Source organism: Camelina sativa, chromosome 14, assembly GCF_030686135.1.
Source record: "Camelina sativa cultivar CO46 ecotype springtype chromosome 14, ASM3068613v1".
NCBI classification, from domain to species: Eukaryota; Viridiplantae; Streptophyta; class Magnoliopsida; order Brassicales; family Brassicaceae; genus Camelina; species Camelina sativa.
In genome coordinates, this window is record NC_141893.1 from 4,718,805 (window position 1) to 4,734,980 (window position 16,176).

Below are 16,176 nucleotides of genomic sequence, written 5' to 3' on the forward strand. Positions count from 1 at the left end.
TAATATTACCCTTATGAAAGTTGTTAAAGGTTAAATATAATTAAACCAGTAAGTATTCAACGAAAAACACAGTAGCTCAGTGGTCGCGAGCTCCATGCCCACGCGCGCGTGCCCAGGGCAACAAGTACAACTAGAATGTTCGATTTTTATTTAAAAATTGTTAAAGGGATAGTTTCCTTCTTTCTTTAAATAATAAGGGTACTTAAATTAAAGTGGATGCGTAGAAAAGAATTCTTGGGATAAGGGCAAAAGAAAATTAAATCCGATTATTAATACTGTTTGTTTATTCATCCATCATTTTGTTTTTTGTTGTCTTTGTGAATTTCATACTGTAGTGTACAATTTAAATGTTTGACAACTAGCTTTATAATACCGACGACCAAAAAATGGACTTGAGAGTTAAAAGACCTTTTAGTTAGATTACAAGTCTCTACCACATAAGATACTTCGACTCAAAAAGACATTCTACTCTGATCTTCAGCTACACTTACCGCATTTTTTTTGCCTTCATGCTTACTCTTTCACCTGAAATCAACAAAAAGGAAGGTAAAAAGATTAGATAACAACCATGTAATAATAACTGCATTTGTATCACTACCAGAGTCCATTCGAATAAGAGATGAGTGTTCTACCTACGAACTACACTAGTGATTGGTTCAAGACTTGTAAGGTTAATTAGTGAAACGTAACATCATCATCAACCATAAATCCAGAAGGGACAATGATCTCCAGAAAAAAAATCATTAAATCAACTTAGAAAAAGCTCATCATAGTTTTGTTTTTCTGAACTTACCAAGGAGCCGACAAAGTCGTCTCAAACTCAAACTCCACATTTTCAAGCTCGACACCAAGATCTCTTGCACATGACCCAATCTGACATATCTTTTTGTTGGATGCATCCTTTTTCTCTTTCAGAGCCGCTTCTTGCCTCAGCAGCTCGAGCATCTTCTGTTTCACCTCAAGAATTTTTCGTTCCATCTCATCAAACTCTAGTTTAGCCTTGCGATTATTGCTAGATTCATCTGTCATCTCTTTGTCAAGACCTTTTCGTTCCTCTAATATATTTAGTTGTCTATCTTTGAGTGCCAACAGCTTGTCGATCCGTGATAAAGCCGTTGCAACATTGAACCCGTATTTCTCTAGCTCTGAAAAGGAATCTTTGAGGCTATGTAGTTGGCTTACAGAAACGTCGGTTTCAAGATCTTTATATTTCTCCAGTAACATAGAATAAGTCACCATCAGACCTAATGCTTGCCCTTCACGGAAATCTTCTTTAGTATTTGACAATGGGCTGAAATGTGGACTTTGTGGTACTCTCTTGAAGACCTCTGTTGATTCATATGTCTTCCAAAGCGGTGACTTCTTTGCAAAAGGAAAAACCATTTCTGTACCATTTGCTTGGGTTTCCTCAACATTAGGAACAAAATTCTTCCCCACATTGCAAGTCCGATTTGAGGATAACACTGGACATATCAACGTATACCCAAAGAAAAATGAGAACAAAGAACTTTGCTTAGCGTATCTACCAGTAAGTAATAGTCATTAGATGTTTCATGGATCTCAAACTTTTGACCATTGCAAGCCGATTCTAAATGCAAGAAGGTCCAATGAGAGTTGAAACGTACCAGTCTCATTAAGGTCTGAACTGTCTTCTAGTTGTCCTCTATTCCTCTTTCGAGTGTAGACTTGGCTGTTATGCTTCTTAGGCATCTGTGCATAAAAAGTGTTAAAAACAAAGGGGAGAGCCATCTCAAAGATAAAATACCAATCATGAAGATTAAGCTAATACGATACATTTTCTCGAGTTGACTCATTTCCCAAGCCATTCTGATTCTTCATGGACTCAGGGGATACATGTGAGCGAGATTCTTTTTCTGAAAAATAGAGACCATTCTAAATCAATCTCATGGCGCACATATAAAAAAGGGTTATGAGAATCAACTTGTGGGGTTATGACTAGAGTCTAACCATTTACTACATCATCATCCCTCTCAAATCTCCGCGGTGCCTTTGTCTGCACATTTTTAGTTTCTAAACCCACTGACTTGTTTCGTTTACCGTCTAAAGGAGTTTGTTTTTGGCGTTTTGGCTGAAAATGGTAACAACACTTCAAAATCAGCCTCAAAGATGTCCCACTAAAAAATATACCAAACCAACGTAATGTTCACTGAAACCAAGAGATATAAATCACCTTTGTTCTTGTACGCCAAACTCCATCTTCCCACTCCATTGAAGGCCTAAGATCTGAATGACTGAATTGCGACGACGCCACCCTTGTGCCCCCGAAACTTACCATGTATCGTCCCTCAAAGACAATCCCCCTCACCACACCTTCACGCCACCTAAAGTCAGTAAACGCCTCTACATGATCCAACAAATCATACTCTCCAACAGAAAAAGAAGGCTGCGGAGGCCTGATACTTTGAGAACCAACGATTACAATGCGTGATTCCTTGCATCTGAAGAATGTATAAGTATAACAGTCGTACTTAACAATAAATTTCTTCTCATTCTCCAATTCCTTGATAATAATTGCCGGACGCCAGGCCAAATCAATTCTCAATTCCACCATTGTCCCGCATTCCTTCAAGGACAACAACATATAACAAACGGATAAAGATAAAAACTTTGACATGCGAACAAACCCCGAAGAAAAGAAACGATTCACATAGCTTATTATTAGGTCGGACCCATTTGAAGCCGGTCCAATCAAGATGAACCCTCAAATTCTTTTTCTCGAACTGAATAATGTCAGTTTTGGAGTCTAAGTAAACAAAATACTTACCATCCTCCTCCAGCGTTTTCACTACCACACCAGTCCACCACCCATCTTCTAGATAAGCGTCGACCATCAAACCTTCTTCAAAAACGACGCCGTCGTTCAGATTCTCTCAGGTGGGACTGGTCGAATAAAGCTCTTATCGACGGATTTCATAAAAGGAGCCGAACGGTCTTCCTTGAGCAGCGTCAAGAAACGAACTTTGATCTTTTTGTCTCCTGATTCCGCTGGATCTTCTTCCGGAATCGCTTTGTAATAAGAACCTTTAAACCTAAGCATTTTCTCCATCTCTGGATTTTACTAAGTATGCTTACTCAGAAACCCTCAATTGAAAACACAAAACAAAAACTATAAAGACACGACCTTTTCTCTTCCCCCTTCTCTCAAACACAGTCAGTACTACTGGTGGAGAAGCCGAGAAGACAATACACCTTGCGAAGAGTGTATTTTTTCCAATTTAGCTTTTTTTTTTTTTTAAATATATATATATATATATATTTCAAGCGCAAAAAAAACATAATAATCAAAAGGGCCCAAACTAACTAATGGGCTTATTCAAACGGTGTCGTTTCATATGTCTTCTTCATCATATCGCAGCAAGGTAAGTAAAAAAAAAACATAATAATATCAAAAAGGCCCAAACTAACAAATGGGCCTAATAAACGGTGTCGTTTCATAGGTCTTCTTCATCACATTGCAGCAAGGTAAGTAAATTATAAAAAAAAAAAACCTTATCCTTCTTCCAATCTGTAGTGAAAGTGTCGAACCAGTGAACCCACTCTCTCTCTCTCTCTCTCTCTCTCTCTCTCTTTTCAATTTCTGCAATTTCAATGGCGTCCTTCACAACGTCTTCTTCTTCTTCGCTTCTCCCCAAAACCCTACTCCCCGTAAGCCACCTGAATCGTTTCTCTACACCTTCCGGTATCCGCGTTGGAGGAGGAGACACATGGACTCCTCTGCTCCGGAGCATCTCCGCCGTCGGGTCTCGGCGTCGTGCGGCGGTTGTTAAAGCTGCGACGGTGGATTCGGATTACTCTTCGAAACGGGGCAGTGGTAATGAGCAGAGAGAGACGATTATGCTACCTGGTTGCGATTACAATCATTGGCTTATTGTAATGGAGTTTCCCAAGGATCCTGCTCCAACTAGAGACCAGATGATTGATACTTACCTTAACACTCTTGCTACTGTTCTTGGAAGGTTCGTTTTTCGCTTGTGATTGATTCTCTCTGTTTGGTGAGCTAAGAGTTATATATTGTGTTGTTAATGGACTAGTCATGATTCGTTTGCTTGTAATCAGTGTTGTGCATAGGAAGATTTGGGTTTCATGAAATTAGGGTTTTCACTTGGTTTGTGATGATAATGTAAGGTAAAGGTTTAGTGAACTGAGTAAAGCCTTTTGCTTTGAAGTTGACCTAGTTTCCAGAGTTTGTTCTTAAACTTTACATGATGATTGAATAAAGTTGGTTAAAGTTGTTATGAATGTATCAGTGTGTAATCTCTTGCTGATTTGTATTTATCTCTTGATATGTGCAAACATATTGAACATTGCTGCATATGGAAAGGAAAACAATGCTGTCTGGATTTGATATCTATATAGTGGGTGGAATAGGAGCATCGATGTTGCAGATATTCTTCAAGCTATGTGTAAATTGCAGATGTTTTTCTTGGTGTGTCTTTGTTAAAAAGTTGATGTGGATAGTGTAAGCAAGCAATGTATGGTAAAGTGGTTTAGTGTGTACACTTTTGAAGAGCGTTAGATTGGGACTCCTGACTAGAATTTCCTTGATAAGGCAGGGAATGAGTTTGCCTCACACAAGATATGACTAAAACTTTGGTTTATTTGTTGCTGCTGGCTATTTTTGAGAACTCGAATCCTATCTACACTGTTGTGCTGCTGTTATAGTCAATTTGTGTACTTTCTGTCTATTTTCTAGCATAACCAGTTATTTATGTGTGGATATTGAGGGTACTTGTGTCTGTTTTCCAGCATGGAAGAGGCAAAGAAGAACATGTATGCATTCAGTACGACCACGTATACTGGCTTCCAATGCACCATTGACGAAGAAACATCTGAGAAGTTCAAGGGTTAGTTAAGCAAGAAGAGCTTCAATCCCCTTTTTGAAAGCTTATGCTTGTAATCGTGGAAAACCTTCATACTGATTGCTCGGTCTTTCATTTTTCACAGGTTTGCCTGGAGTTCTCTGGGTTTTACCTGACTCCTACATAGATGTCAAGAACAAAGACTACGGAGGTAACCCATCAAAGCCTGATAATAAAGTTTCTAGAGTCTCTCTTCGTCTCTCGCTCTATATCTCTGTTTTGATAATTGGATCGTTCGTTTTTGGTTTTAGGTGACAAGTACATCAATGGAGAGATTATCCCGTGCACATACCCGACATACCAACCAAAGCAGCGCAATAACACAAAGTATCAAAGTAAGAGGTACGAAAGAAAGAGAGACGGTCCTCCACCTCCTGAACAGAGGAAACCTAGACAAGAACCAGCCGCCTCTGATTCCTCTTAAACGCTGATAAGATAGCTGCTATAATGGAGTGTTTGCGAGTTTTGATCGTTTTGTTAGTCCTTAGCTTATTGAAGTCAGGTGTAAAATCCGTCTAGTATCAAATGATGATACTACATGTCACCAAACCTTCTTGAACAATATTTATTGTTTTGTAGGATGAAGTTCAAAGAACCATTTGTTTAAAGTTTTTCGCCTTAGTATAGGCTTCGGCTAATGTTATTCAGTAATTTCCTTAGTGGTAAAGCTCAGGTTGGTTTTTGGGTTTTGGTTTGGCTTAGGTTCAGCTTAGAAGTGTTTTACCTTTGATTGGATTTTCACTAGGATATGTCTGGTTCTGGTTTGATTTCTTTGTCCACCACTACTTTTAACCACGTTTTCTCAACACCATTTTCAGACAAGACAAAACTATTACGTCTGTGGATACTTTTTTGGTAGGGTCACTACAACACACTCGTCACCAACTCACCATCTACATCAGTCGTCCCTACCTTGTCAACACATCACATGGAATAATACACTAGTACACTAGACGGACTTAAACCAAGCATTTCAAATCAGTTTTCTTTTTTTAATTCACAGAACAGAGAGCTCCACCCAATTATTCTTTCTTTCAACAGCAGCTGAGAGAGACTTTCAATCAAGATCATCCTTCAACCTCTCTCAAGATCAAATCTGAGATGGCTAATTTCTATGAGAATTACCAAATCCCCTACGACTTCGATCAGGTTAATAATCTCTACGATAACAATTATTATCATCAACCACAACAACAGTTTGGTTTCGAACCAATGAGTTATAATAATTATAACTGGAATGGATCTGAGTCTGAACCAACCTCTGCAACTGTTGCTTACTCTGCTTATGATCCAATGAGTTATAATAATTATAACTGGAATGGATCTGAGTCTGAACCAACCTCTGCAACTGTTGCTTACTCTGCTTATGATCCAATGAGTTATAATTTCTATAACTGGAATGGATCAGAGACTGAGACAACCTCTGCATATGTTGCATACTCTGTTTCCACCATGTCTGAGCCTAAACACTTGTTCTATGATCCGAATCTCTATACAACCTATGAGTCCCCTCCTCAGTTTATGATCCATCGATCTGTAGCCTCTGCTCTGGACTTCAACGAGCCTGAATTCGACGAGTACGATTCTACGCCGTACGGTGGTGGCTACGACGTCGTTGCAACCTACGGAAAACCTCTTCCTCCATCGGTGGAGACTTGTTACCCTTGTTCAACCGCTCCTCACGCGAAAGCTCCCTCTCCTCCTGAGATTATCGCTCCTGTGCCTCTTGGAATTTATGATGGTGGTCAAAAGAATGTTGTCAAGAAACGTGTAACTTTTGCTGAACCGGTAGAAGAAGCTAGACCAATGGAAACCATTAAAGAAGAAGAAAAAGAAGAAAGTGAGGAAGAAGGAGATGAAAGCGAAGATGATGATGAAGAAGAAGAAGAAGAAGATCACAGTTCAAGCTATGGAAATGAGAAAGAAGATCACATTGCAAGCTATGGAACTGAGAAACCTGAAACTGTAGATAAAGCAGATGTGAAAGCTCTTTATATTCCGTCTGGTTACGGTTTAGAAGCGACGGATCTCTGCGAGGTTATATTCGGAGGTTACTTTCCTTGCGTGTTACGTAACAAAAGACGTCAGGAAGACGAACAAGATCGTGCGGCTGCCGCTGTTTCTTGCTGGGAAAGCAATTCTGATCCGTGGAAGACGACTTCCGATTACCTTTTCGGGGATTCGTATCCGTACGGCCACGAGAACCGAATAGAAAGAAACCAGTTTGAGATCTCCTCCTATGGTTACCGGAGGTATTAATTAAACTCGGTAAGAACAACATTCTTTGTTTGTTGATGGATGATATTAATGTTGAAGCTGATTTATTTGTATATTAGTATGTGCTATTTTGTTTTTTGATTTGTCCCAGACTTTATTACCAAGACTTTCAAGTTGATCAATAAATGTTCTATAATCATTTCTTAAGACAACGATGGACCGAATTATTTATATTTTCTCTATAAACTATACTATACGGTACGTCACAATACGATATTTATCAATCTACAGGTGAGAAATTCGTGCCAAGGTTACATCAAAATTAGACGTCATAACGCATTACACATAACCGTCATGGCGGGTTAAACGTTAAAAACTTCTTTTTTTTAGACGTCTACTTTTTAATATTCTTATCTATTTCTATATCAGTTATAGTACTCTGGTGAATTTATTCGAGATATAAACAAAAGTTAGAACCACTAAAGCTCAAATGTTACTATATTTATATAGAATTAATGCATTGATCTAATTAATCCTTAACTAGTAGAAGGAATATATGTCTATGCACCACTACCGGAGAGAAATTGCACCGTCCACTTAATGACTCAACCTTTCCTAGATCCTTAAATATCAGTCCAGTTACGTCAGAATTCAGATTAGATACCTGTATAGCACAATTGGCATTGCCATATTAGATTTAATTTATTCGCCAAAACTTTATCTGTAAAGACTAGTGAGCCTCACGTTGTTGGCGAAACAAAAACAAACAGCTCCAACTGCAATTTGGAAGTAACGAGCCCAAACTTGAAACTGTTCACACCGGGGCATGCAACTGTTTTAATACGTTCGAGATTGCAAATGAGTATAAATTGTGGTAAACCGACACTTTTACTTCATTTGCATGACTTATTTTCTCTCGCTAAACCAACATCGATCACTTTTAATTTGTCAAAATCAGTTCGGTAAGTACTTTTTATATATAAGATGCGCGGCAGATGACACGAACAAAATATGATTAAAGCTAATTTATTGGCGTCCCATGAAACGTGTGTGATATAAAGCACATGTATCGCTGTCTCATATAAACTTATATAATGAAGAGGGAAAAAACAAAAATAAGCAATCGTAAATTTATATCGCAGCGCATTGACGCAATTAAACTTGCGATGACCTCATATATAAACGTACTATTTTGTTCTTTCAAATAGTCAATAAGCTCGTGCTTTAATTTGTCTGTTCCACTCTTCACAAATGCATATCCTCTATACAAAGCAAGTTTTCTTTTCCTTCAGATCTAACATTAATTAACCAGAATATATAAATAGTTTCAATTAGTTGTGTGAGTGGGAACTTTTAAATTGTTCGCCAAATTAAGAAATATTTATACATCAACTTTTAGAAAATTTTATATTTTATAGCGGTAAGATTCTAATATTATTTAAATTGAACTTGATACCACTAAGTTTTTTTTTTTTGATACCACTAAGTTAATACAACAATTCTGCAACTTAGAGGCTTTTCATTAGAATGAGCGAACCCATACACTTTCTTATAAATAGGAAGGTTTGTGGTTGCCAAACTCAAAGCACATTTGGGTCTTAACTCTTTCTAACACACACACACACACAGACTCACATACTTTCATAAAGATTATATAAAACCTCACATAGAAAGAAAGAAAGAAAGAAAGAGAGGACGAGAGAGAGAGAGAGATGGGTGAAGATATGGGAGGAGCCGCAAAGTGGCCACCGGTTATAGTAATGGTGATATCACAAGTAGCGATGGGTTCAGTGAATGAGTGAAGAAAGCTCTTGATGTTGGTGTGAACCATATGATCATTGGTGCTTATCGAATGGCTATTTCCTCTTTCATTCTAGTTCCTATCGCCTATATTTTGGAAAGGTTTGATATTTTCGATCATATCATGAGTTTCTTATGTTAGTTTTTTTTTTTTTTTTTTTTTTTTTCTCATATACGTATTTATATAACACCTAGCTATCAACAGTAATTATAAGAATGAAGTACTTCTTCACGCCAATAAAATTGAAGATTGTGAGAATTGCTCTGTTTTAACATGTTAACAACACCACTAAAGTGTTTAATAACTTAACAGGAAAATAATACCGAAGATAACGTTTAGGCTAATGGTGGATCATTTCATCAGTGGTTTGCTCGGGTTTGTCTTCTCACTATGAATTTCTCAATTTATTATACTTTTTTTCTGTTGTCCATTTAAACTTCCTCTTATGTTATAATATTATATTAAATTACAAATGAAATGTTTTTACATAGGAATTATTTCTTTCAAGTACATAGCACATAGTCATCATTAGCTAACTTATTATTATTCTAATTGTTTGGGTTTGAAATTGGCAGTGCGAGTTTGATGCAATTTTTCTATTTGCTTGGTCTGTCGTACACGTCAGCCACTGTTTCGTGTGCTTTGGTAAGCTTGATGCCTGCAATCACCTTCGCATTAGCTCTTATGCTCAGGTAACGATGGAACCGCGCTTAACGTCTTTTTCATTAATATATGTAATGGGTCCATATATACATAGTAATATTACTATGTAACCGCTTAACTTCTTTTTCATTCATTAATATTACTATGTAATGAGTCCATACATGTATAATTAATTAATTTTGTTGTGTATATAAATTTATATTTAATATAAAAAGATCGTCATATACTACTGGATGTAGGTAAATTTAAATCTCATTTTATTGTTTCTTTTTGCAACGTAAGAGAACAAATTTATTGTGCAATATATATAACTCATACTCTTACAAAATACTAATTATCAATTTAAATTACATTCTTTTTCAGGATTGAAAAGGTAAAAAATTTAAAGACCCAAGCAGGGATGTTAAAAGTGATGGGAACTCTAATATGTATAAGCGGAGCTCTGTTCTTAACATTTTACAAAGGCCCTCATATATCAAACTCTCACTCTCACATAAAGGCTCTTCCCCACAACAGCACCGCTCAAGACAACACCAAGAACTGGCTTCTTGGATGTCTCTACTTAACCATAGGAACCGTGTTGTTATCTCTATGGATGTTGTTTCAAGGGACTTTGAGCGTCAAGTACCCTTGCAAATTCTCAAGCACTTGTCTCATGTCATTGTTTGCAGTGTTCCAATGTGCTCTATTGAGTCTGTACAAGAGCAGAGATGTTAAAGACTGGATTATTGATGATAAATTCGTGATCGGCGTCATCGTATACGCTGTAAGTAATAATATTATATTTTCATAAATCTATAAATGGTTTTATATTATAATTTATAAAGGTAGGATGCAAAAACTTGGAGTATCTAATACACGTATATATTATAGGGAGTGATAGGACAAGCAATGTCGACGGTAGCAACAACATTGGCAATAAAGAAATTAGGAGCTGTTTTCGTATCAGCAATTATGCCAGTTTCTCTCTTTTCGGCTACTCTATTCGATTTCCTACTCTTGCACACTCCTTTATACCTCGGAAGGTTATCTCTTCAATCATCTCTATGAAATTAATGTCGTTTCTACATAGCTTTAGACATATATGTAAATGTCTGTGGCATGCTCATCATAACACTAACTAGGATTCTTTAAAAAACTTTTTTGATACAGTGTGATTGGATCAATAGTGACAATAATTGGTCTCTACGTGTTCTTGTGGGGTAAAAACAGAGAAACGGAAGCTTCCCGGATGAATAACGAAGATCAAAATATTAATAATGATAAGGAGACTAGGTCACCCGTTTAACTAAATAATATTGTTATTATAGAATGATTCAACACCATCGTCGTAGTATCTTGGCCGGCCGCCGGAAAAAAAACAATGCTTCATATATCGGTTTTTGGTAGTTTCTCAACTTATGCTTATGCTTCAGGTAGATCTTTCCAGGGCGTTTTCAAATCTATCTAAGTTGGTTGTGAACAAAAAAAAAGGTTGTTTGTGAGCTGGTCTCTATATAAGGCTTTGTTTTTTTGATTCGATCTTCATTGATCAGTTGAACTTAAGTTGATATGTTAACAAAGTTGGTAAAATAGCTAAAAAGAGTCTAGTATTATTTTTCTTAATTAGTTTCAAAAGCTCTGTTTCTTGGATTGCTTTTAACAGGGGGTATTGAACTTGGTATTTTAAAAGATTTTAGAGTATTCTTAAAATCCTATGTTATTCAATTGATGATTTTAAAAAATCTTTTAAAATCCTATGTTATTCAACTTGAATTTATGTAAACTTATTTAAACTACTCTAGAATTTCTTATTATTCAATTAATAATTTATAAAACTTGCTTAAAATCTACTGTTATCCAAAATTTCACAACTTTAATAAAAACTGATACTTTACATGATTCTATGAGACTTTTTCTGTTTTAGTTGAAAAATAAGTCTAATAAAATAACACCTTTTTGGATAGTTTTTTAAAGGATTTTCAGTTATTACAAGGCAATTGGAATACCTATAGGTTTCCTCTTCTTCTCTCCTTCACACTTCCCACCAAAAACACTTCCCACTAATTCTCTGCTTTCCCGGGGAAATCAATACTCATGCTTTTGCTTCAGAACCTCACCACAAGTTTGCCAATTTCTCTTAACACGCCGGACTAAACTCACCAACCCCTAAACACCGAAAAGAAAAAAAAAATCAGTAACAAAAAGTAAATGTAGGGTTAGCTTTAACCCAACGAAACAAAAAGGGGCAAGGAAGAAGGAGAAAATCTTAAAACCCTATAAGGACCAAATTGACGAGATAGAAGAGACGGAGAAGACACGAAAGCAAACGAATTGAAGCTAAAAAATTTTTACTGGGAAAATAACAAAACCTAAAGAGAAACGGATCAAGAACCCTAGAATGGAGGTAAGAGAGATACGAATGAACAAAGAAAAGAAGGTGAATAATTTACAAAAAAAAAATTGTTTGTGTTGTGAAATATTCTAAAATCACCCAAAGTTTAATAACAAAATCTCATAGAATCACATTCATTTTTTTGTTTTTTAAATATAAAAACTTTTAAAAAATAATCAAATCTCCTAAAAACTCAATCAAATCTTTCAAAAGTCTAAAATATTAAAATCATACCAAATCTTTCAAAACTCTAAAATATTAAAATCATACCAAATCCTACCAAATACAAGTTCAATACCCCTCTCGAAATGTGTTGTGGTTTTGTGTTAGTAGCCTCGAAATGTATTCAATCGACGAGAAATTAAAAGAAGGCAAAAGAGTACATATATATATATATATATGAAAGCCACACAACACACACAGTGAAACCAAACGAATAGTTAGTTAATCATTCACTAAAACGTCATTGCGATGGTGACCTACAGCTAGCCTTAGCCAGATTTTTTTTTTGACTCACGCTTCAAAAGGAGGAGAGTCACGTACGCAGGCCAATTCTTGGAACGAGTGTCCATTTGGTCGATATTTGGGTCTACTTTCTTGAAGTAGGCTTCAGCAGCATCTAAGCCTCTAGTCTTAGCAATGATATTAACAAAAACTGCAAGCTGCGAGGGAGAAAAACTCATCTTCTTTTTATCTATCCACTTTAAGATCTAACCAAAAAACCAAAAAGAAAACTTTCATAACTCAGTAACAAATTAAAATCTAAAAAATAAAAAATAAGCAATATATTAAAATGTTAGATTGATGAGATGACAGACCTCTAGGGCATATTCATGTTTGCCTTCCTTGTCAAGCTGCTCTGCCGAGCTAACGAGATCCGCCTGAGACTGAGTGATGGAAACACCCTTGTTCTCTTTCTCCCTCATGATGAATTCTAAGGTCTCACCCATTACAGACCGCAGCTTCTCCACAATACTAAACTTCTCCCAAATACTACACTTCACCTTCTCAGCAGAAGAAGAAGAAGAATAAGCTTCGTCTCCTGTCGTCAATGGAGGAGTATCAGAAGAAGAAGAAATACATAATTCAGAGCATGTATGAAGTGGTATCCACTAAAAGAAAGCAAAGAGTACATATGAAAGCCACACACACAAACTATTAGTTAATCATTCACTTGCGAGAGTGATGAACAGCTAGACTTATATTATAGCCCACGTTTTCTTTAAAAGCAGGAGAGTCACGTCAATTCTTGGAACGAGGGTACACTTGGTCGTAGTCAAGGTATACCTTTCTTGAAGTAGGCGTGCACAGCAGTTAAGCCTTTGGTCTTAGCAATGATATCCACAAAATATGCAAGCTCTGATGGAGAAAAGCTCATCTTCTTTTTATCCATCCACTCAAATATCTAACAAATTAAAAAAACCAAAACAAACTTTCATAAATCTCCAAAAAAATAAAAAAAGAAAAAAAAAACAAGAAAGAAGACAATTTGATCATCGGCGGGGATCATAGATGATAGACCTCGAGAGCATAAGCATGTTTGCCTTCCTTGTCAAGATGCTTTGCCGAGCTGACGAGATCCGCGTGAGTGAAGATAACACTCTTCTTATCTTCCTCCCTCGTGATAAAATCTAAGGTCTCACCGGTAAGAGACCGCATTCTCTTGATGAAACTACTCTTTGCCGCCGCCCTCTCAGCAGAAGAAGAAGAAGAAGCTCCGTCTCCTGTCGTCAATGGAGGGGTAGCGATCTCAGCAGAAGAAGAAGAAGTAAACGAAGCCATTATTCTCGTGGACGTAGCACTCTTCATCTCTCTCTTCCAGAGATGAAGAGAAGCTGCTGCTGCAGTCCGGCGCAAGTTCAACATTTCGCAAACCCTAATTTTTCACAACCTAACTTTTCCTATATATTCTCTAATATCATTAAAAAAAATACATATACAAACGAAGTCGCCTTTATTCTCTCTGTTAAGTTAAACCGGGGGAGATGTTCAATAATTCTCTCTGTTTGAATAATTATTACTTTTTCTAATTTTGCAGATTTTGTTCGATCGTCATTCCGTTCAGCTGAGAATAAATTCGTAAGAGAGAACAAAACAGATTTGTTATTAGGTCCATTGAAAGAATTAATCAAAATTCAATACAACGACACTTGAATCCATAAAAGTTTTGAGTCCCATATAAACTCTGTCGCATTATATATTTGATCATATAATAATACCTCTTTAATTTGTTGTAAATTCTCGAAGGGCACAAGAAGAATAACTGTTTCTCGAATTGTGATTTTGCTAAAACAGTCTGAAATTGAAAGAGCGACTGATCATAACTAATGTGAGGATTTTTATTTTGGGAAATGTTTGCCTTTATTCTTTCTTAAATATTTCACCTTTTTTTATTTTTATGATCAGTGGTATCTCTTTGAAAGATCTTTTGTGAATATGAATGAATTGTCTACAATCTTTTATTTAGTGTTCATTATACGTTTATCTTAAAAAAAATTATTGGTTTGGAGAATATTATATAGCCTCACACAAACGAAGTGAACAACTGTTAAAGGAAAGCCTTGATTTGAATATAGTTAATACGATTGTCAAAAAAAAAAAAAAAGGAAAAAAAAAAAAGTTAATACGACGTCGTTTGAAGAAGCTCTCAAAAAGCCAAACAACTCTCAGACGGCCCCCTTTGTGTTCTTCACCCTAAAACCCTAAAATCGTTAACAGAGAAAGAGAAACAGAAGAACAAGACCAAGTTAGCTCAAGCCTCAAGATGATTATCCCTGTTCGTTGCTTCACTTGTGGAAAGGTTTGTTTTTTCAATTCGCTATGGTCTTATTTAGGGTTGTTCACTCCGTCTTTTTAGGGGTTTTGTTACTCTAAATTTGACAAAGATAGACATCTTTACTCTCTCTCTCTCTCTCTTTCTGTTATCCCCATATTATGGCTGGGTCGATTAGATCAATTCTTTAAAGAGCAATAAAAAGAAAGTATTGAGCTTTATTACTAAGCTTTCTTCATTCACTTTTGTGATTTTGTTTAGGTGATTGGAAACAAATGGGATCAGTATCTTGATCTTCTCCAGCTTGACTACACTGAAGGGTAAGAGCTTTTCACTTGCTCTATTCATTCATACTTTGTGTTTGTGTGAAAAAGATTGTAATTTATTTTTGAGTTTTAGAGAAATTTGCCCAGATTTGGTATTGGTTCTGTAGTTTTTTTTTTTTTTTTGTAGGCAGATGATAACTTAAGTTTGAGACTTGAGACTACTAGTCAACTCCAATTCTTTATTTGAGGGAAAATAGCTATTCTAATTGTTGAAGGAGTTGTTAGCTTATCATAATCTTCTCTTTATGTTTATTGTCTTCGTTGGAAGAGACTATATCCTGCCTATATTGTATAATCCATCTCTATGTGCCTATCTAGATTTGGCTTTTGTTTAGAATTGTGCTCATCTAGATGATTCTTATTAGTACCAATCATACTTTGTGCGAATCTGTTGGAGAAGCAAATCAATAAAAAAGATTAGGCTTTAGCTAATGATCTGTTGTTTTATGTGTTTACTGGAAGAGACTATTGTGCCTATCTTGTTTTGTTTGTAGATTCTATCTCGACCGTTATAAGTGTGAATGAAGAAGACCTCTGATTCTTTTTCCATCTGTAGAAGAATCTTAGTCTTGGTGTCTAGATATTATTCAATCCGTGTTGGTTTTGCATTTCTTCTTGTAATTAAAGCAAGTTTTGTTTTAAAGGAGATTCTTTCTTTAGGCTCTTTCTTATCGATGTTTAAGCTCCACAATAGGTAGGTATGAAATTTACAATATATGTTTTCTCTTTTGGCAGGGACGCCCTTGATGCGCTCCTGCTAGTCAGATACTGCTGCAGGCGTATGCTAATGACTCATGTTGATCTGATTGAGAAGCTTCTCAACTACAACAGTACACTCTCCAAACTTCATTATATATGCTGTGTTTCTTTTGAGTCCGACCCTATTGTCTTCTTCTATTTATTTACTGGTACCCACATACTTTTTTCTTGCAGCTCTGGAAAAATCAGACAACAGTTAGAAGAGGATGCAAATCTGCTGGAAGAGTTTTCCTCTTTAGAGGCTTAAATATTAGTATGTATGAAAACACTTGTTCTCTGTGGTGTAGAACCTTAAATTCCATCTAAATCATATGTATGTCACTACTTTCTCGTGTGTGTGATTCAATATCATATTTTCTGACCTGAATGATTTGTCCTTTTGA

At 36.2% G+C, this 16,176-nt stretch overlaps 6 protein-coding genes across 8 annotated transcripts; 4 read left to right on the forward strand and 2 right to left on the reverse strand.

Moving 5' to 3' along the window:
- Window positions 1–297: 297 nt before the first annotated feature.
- Window positions 298–3,245, reverse strand: LOC104739783 (DUF724 domain-containing protein 5-like). Of its 3 annotated transcripts, XM_010460239.3 has the most exons (7): window positions 2,786–3,245; window positions 2,192–2,584; window positions 1,969–2,089; window positions 1,795–1,874; window positions 1,626–1,710; window positions 794–1,463; window positions 298–525 (listed from the first exon to the last, which is right to left on the reverse strand). In XM_010460239.3, exons 1-7 carry the CDS (start codon window positions 2,786–2,788, stop codon window positions 522–524), a joined length of 1,356 nt encoding a protein of 451 aa, XP_010458541.2. In that variant the 5' UTR covers window positions 2,789–3,245; the 3' UTR covers window positions 298–521. The 3 variants fall into 3 exon arrangements, with proteins under 3 accessions (XP_010458541.2, XP_087339249.1, XP_087339248.1); XM_087483123.1 differs by lacking the exon at window positions 2,786–3,245 and having other exon boundaries at window positions 2,192–2,581; XM_087483122.1 differs by lacking the exons at window positions 298–525; window positions 2,786–3,245 and having other exon boundaries at window positions 790–1,463.
- Window positions 3,246–3,470: 225 nt separating this feature from the next.
- On the forward strand, window positions 3,471–5,488 carry LOC104739784 (multiple organellar RNA editing factor 9, chloroplastic). Its single transcript, XM_010460240.3, has 4 exons — window positions 3,471–3,977; window positions 4,768–4,865; window positions 4,966–5,031; window positions 5,132–5,488. The coding sequence occupies exons 1-4, from the start codon at window positions 3,610–3,612 to the stop codon at window positions 5,302–5,304; spliced, it is 705 nt and encodes a 234-aa protein (XP_010458542.1). The 5' UTR covers window positions 3,471–3,609; the 3' UTR covers window positions 5,305–5,488.
- Window positions 5,489–5,672: 184 nt separating this feature from the next.
- On the forward strand, window positions 5,673–7,309 carry LOC104739785 (uncharacterized). The gene has a single exon (XM_010460241.3). It carries the CDS (start codon window positions 5,982–5,984, stop codon window positions 7,137–7,139), a length of 1,158 nt encoding a protein of 385 aa, XP_010458543.2. The 5' UTR covers window positions 5,673–5,981; the 3' UTR covers window positions 7,140–7,309.
- Window positions 7,310–8,676: 1,367 nt separating this feature from the next.
- On the forward strand, window positions 8,677–11,295 carry LOC104739786 (WAT1-related protein At1g11450-like). Its single transcript, XM_087483436.1, has 6 exons — window positions 8,677–8,999; window positions 9,211–9,273; window positions 9,474–9,590; window positions 9,925–10,327; window positions 10,435–10,586; window positions 10,714–11,295. Exons 1-6 carry the CDS (start codon window positions 8,929–8,931, stop codon window positions 10,847–10,849), a joined length of 942 nt encoding a protein of 313 aa, XP_087339562.1. The 5' UTR covers window positions 8,677–8,928; the 3' UTR covers window positions 10,850–11,295.
- A 333-nt stretch (window positions 11,296–11,628) lies between these two features.
- On the reverse strand, window positions 11,629–13,801 carry LOC147927836 (uncharacterized). Its single transcript, XM_087484694.1, has 6 exons — window positions 13,457–13,801; window positions 13,223–13,340; window positions 12,754–12,977; window positions 12,453–12,645; window positions 11,828–11,880; window positions 11,629–11,709 (listed from the first exon to the last, which is right to left on the reverse strand). The coding sequence occupies exons 1-6, from the start codon at window positions 13,799–13,801 to the stop codon at window positions 11,629–11,631; spliced, it is 1,014 nt and encodes a 337-aa protein (XP_087340820.1).
- A 681-nt stretch (window positions 13,802–14,482) lies between these two features.
- LOC104739787 (DNA-directed RNA polymerases II, IV and V subunit 10) lies at window positions 14,483–16,160 on the forward strand. The gene is made up of 4 exons (XM_010460242.3): window positions 14,483–14,735; window positions 14,970–15,028; window positions 15,770–15,864; window positions 15,968–16,160. The coding sequence occupies exons 1-4, from the start codon at window positions 14,700–14,702 to the stop codon at window positions 15,991–15,993; spliced, it is 216 nt and encodes a 71-aa protein (XP_010458544.1). The 5' UTR covers window positions 14,483–14,699; the 3' UTR covers window positions 15,994–16,160.
- Window positions 16,161–16,176: the final 16 nt, after the last annotated feature.

Bases quoted from the DNA above. Each gene is read 5' to 3' on its own strand.
- LOC104739787 (XM_010460242.3), top strand. From the start codon at position 14,700: ATGATTATCCCTGTTCGTTGCTTCACTTGTGGAAAG. The intron at 15,029-15,769 runs GTAAGAGCTTTT...CTCTTTTGGCAG, and splicing joins CAGCTTGACTACACTGAAGG to GGACGCCCTTGATGCGCTCC. The intron at 15,865-15,967 runs GTACACTCTCCA...TTTTTCTTGCAG, and splicing joins GAAGCTTCTCAACTACAACA to CTCTGGAAAAATCAGACAAC.
- LOC104739785 (XM_010460241.3), top strand. From the start codon at position 5,982: ATGGCTAATTTCTATGAGAATTACCAAATCCCCTACGACTTCGATCAG.
- LOC104739783 (XM_010460239.3), bottom strand. The intron at 2,090-2,191 runs GTGATTTATATC...TACCATTTTCAG, and splicing joins TTTGGCGTACAAGAACAAAG to CCAAAACGCCAAAAACAAAC. The intron at 1,711-1,794 runs GTATCGTATTAG...TTTTATGCACAG, and splicing joins ATGAGTCAACTCGAGAAAAT to ATGCCTAAGAAGCATAACAG.
- LOC104739784 (XM_010460240.3), top strand. From the start codon at position 3,610: ATGGCGTCCTTCACAACGTCTTCTTCTTCTTCGCTTCTCCCCAAAACC. The intron at 3,978-4,767 runs GTTCGTTTTTCG...TCTGTTTTCCAG, and splicing joins CTTGCTACTGTTCTTGGAAG to CATGGAAGAGGCAAAGAAGA. The intron at 4,866-4,965 runs GTTAGTTAAGCA...CATTTTTCACAG, and splicing joins AACATCTGAGAAGTTCAAGG to GTTTGCCTGGAGTTCTCTGG.
- LOC104739786 (XM_087483436.1), top strand. From the start codon at position 8,929: ATGATCATTGGTGCTTATCGAATGGCTATTTCCTCTTTCATTCTAGTT. The intron at 9,000-9,210 runs GTTTGATATTTT...ATAACTTAACAG, and splicing joins ATCGCCTATATTTTGGAAAG to GAAAATAATACCGAAGATAA. The intron at 9,591-9,924 runs GTAACGATGGAA...ATTCTTTTTCAG, and splicing joins GCATTAGCTCTTATGCTCAG to GATTGAAAAGGTAAAAAATT.
- LOC147927836 (XM_087484694.1), bottom strand. From the start codon at position 13,801: ATGTTGAACTTGCGCCGGACTGCAGCAGCAGCTTCTCTTCATCTCTGG. The intron at 12,978-13,222 runs GTATACCTTGAC...CATTGACGACAG, and splicing joins GCACGCCTACTTCAAGAAAG to GAGACGAAGCTTATTCTTCT. The intron at 12,646-12,753 runs GTCTGTCATCTC...TTTTTTGGTTAG, and splicing joins AACATGAATATGCCCTAGAG to ATCTTAAAGTGGATAGATAA.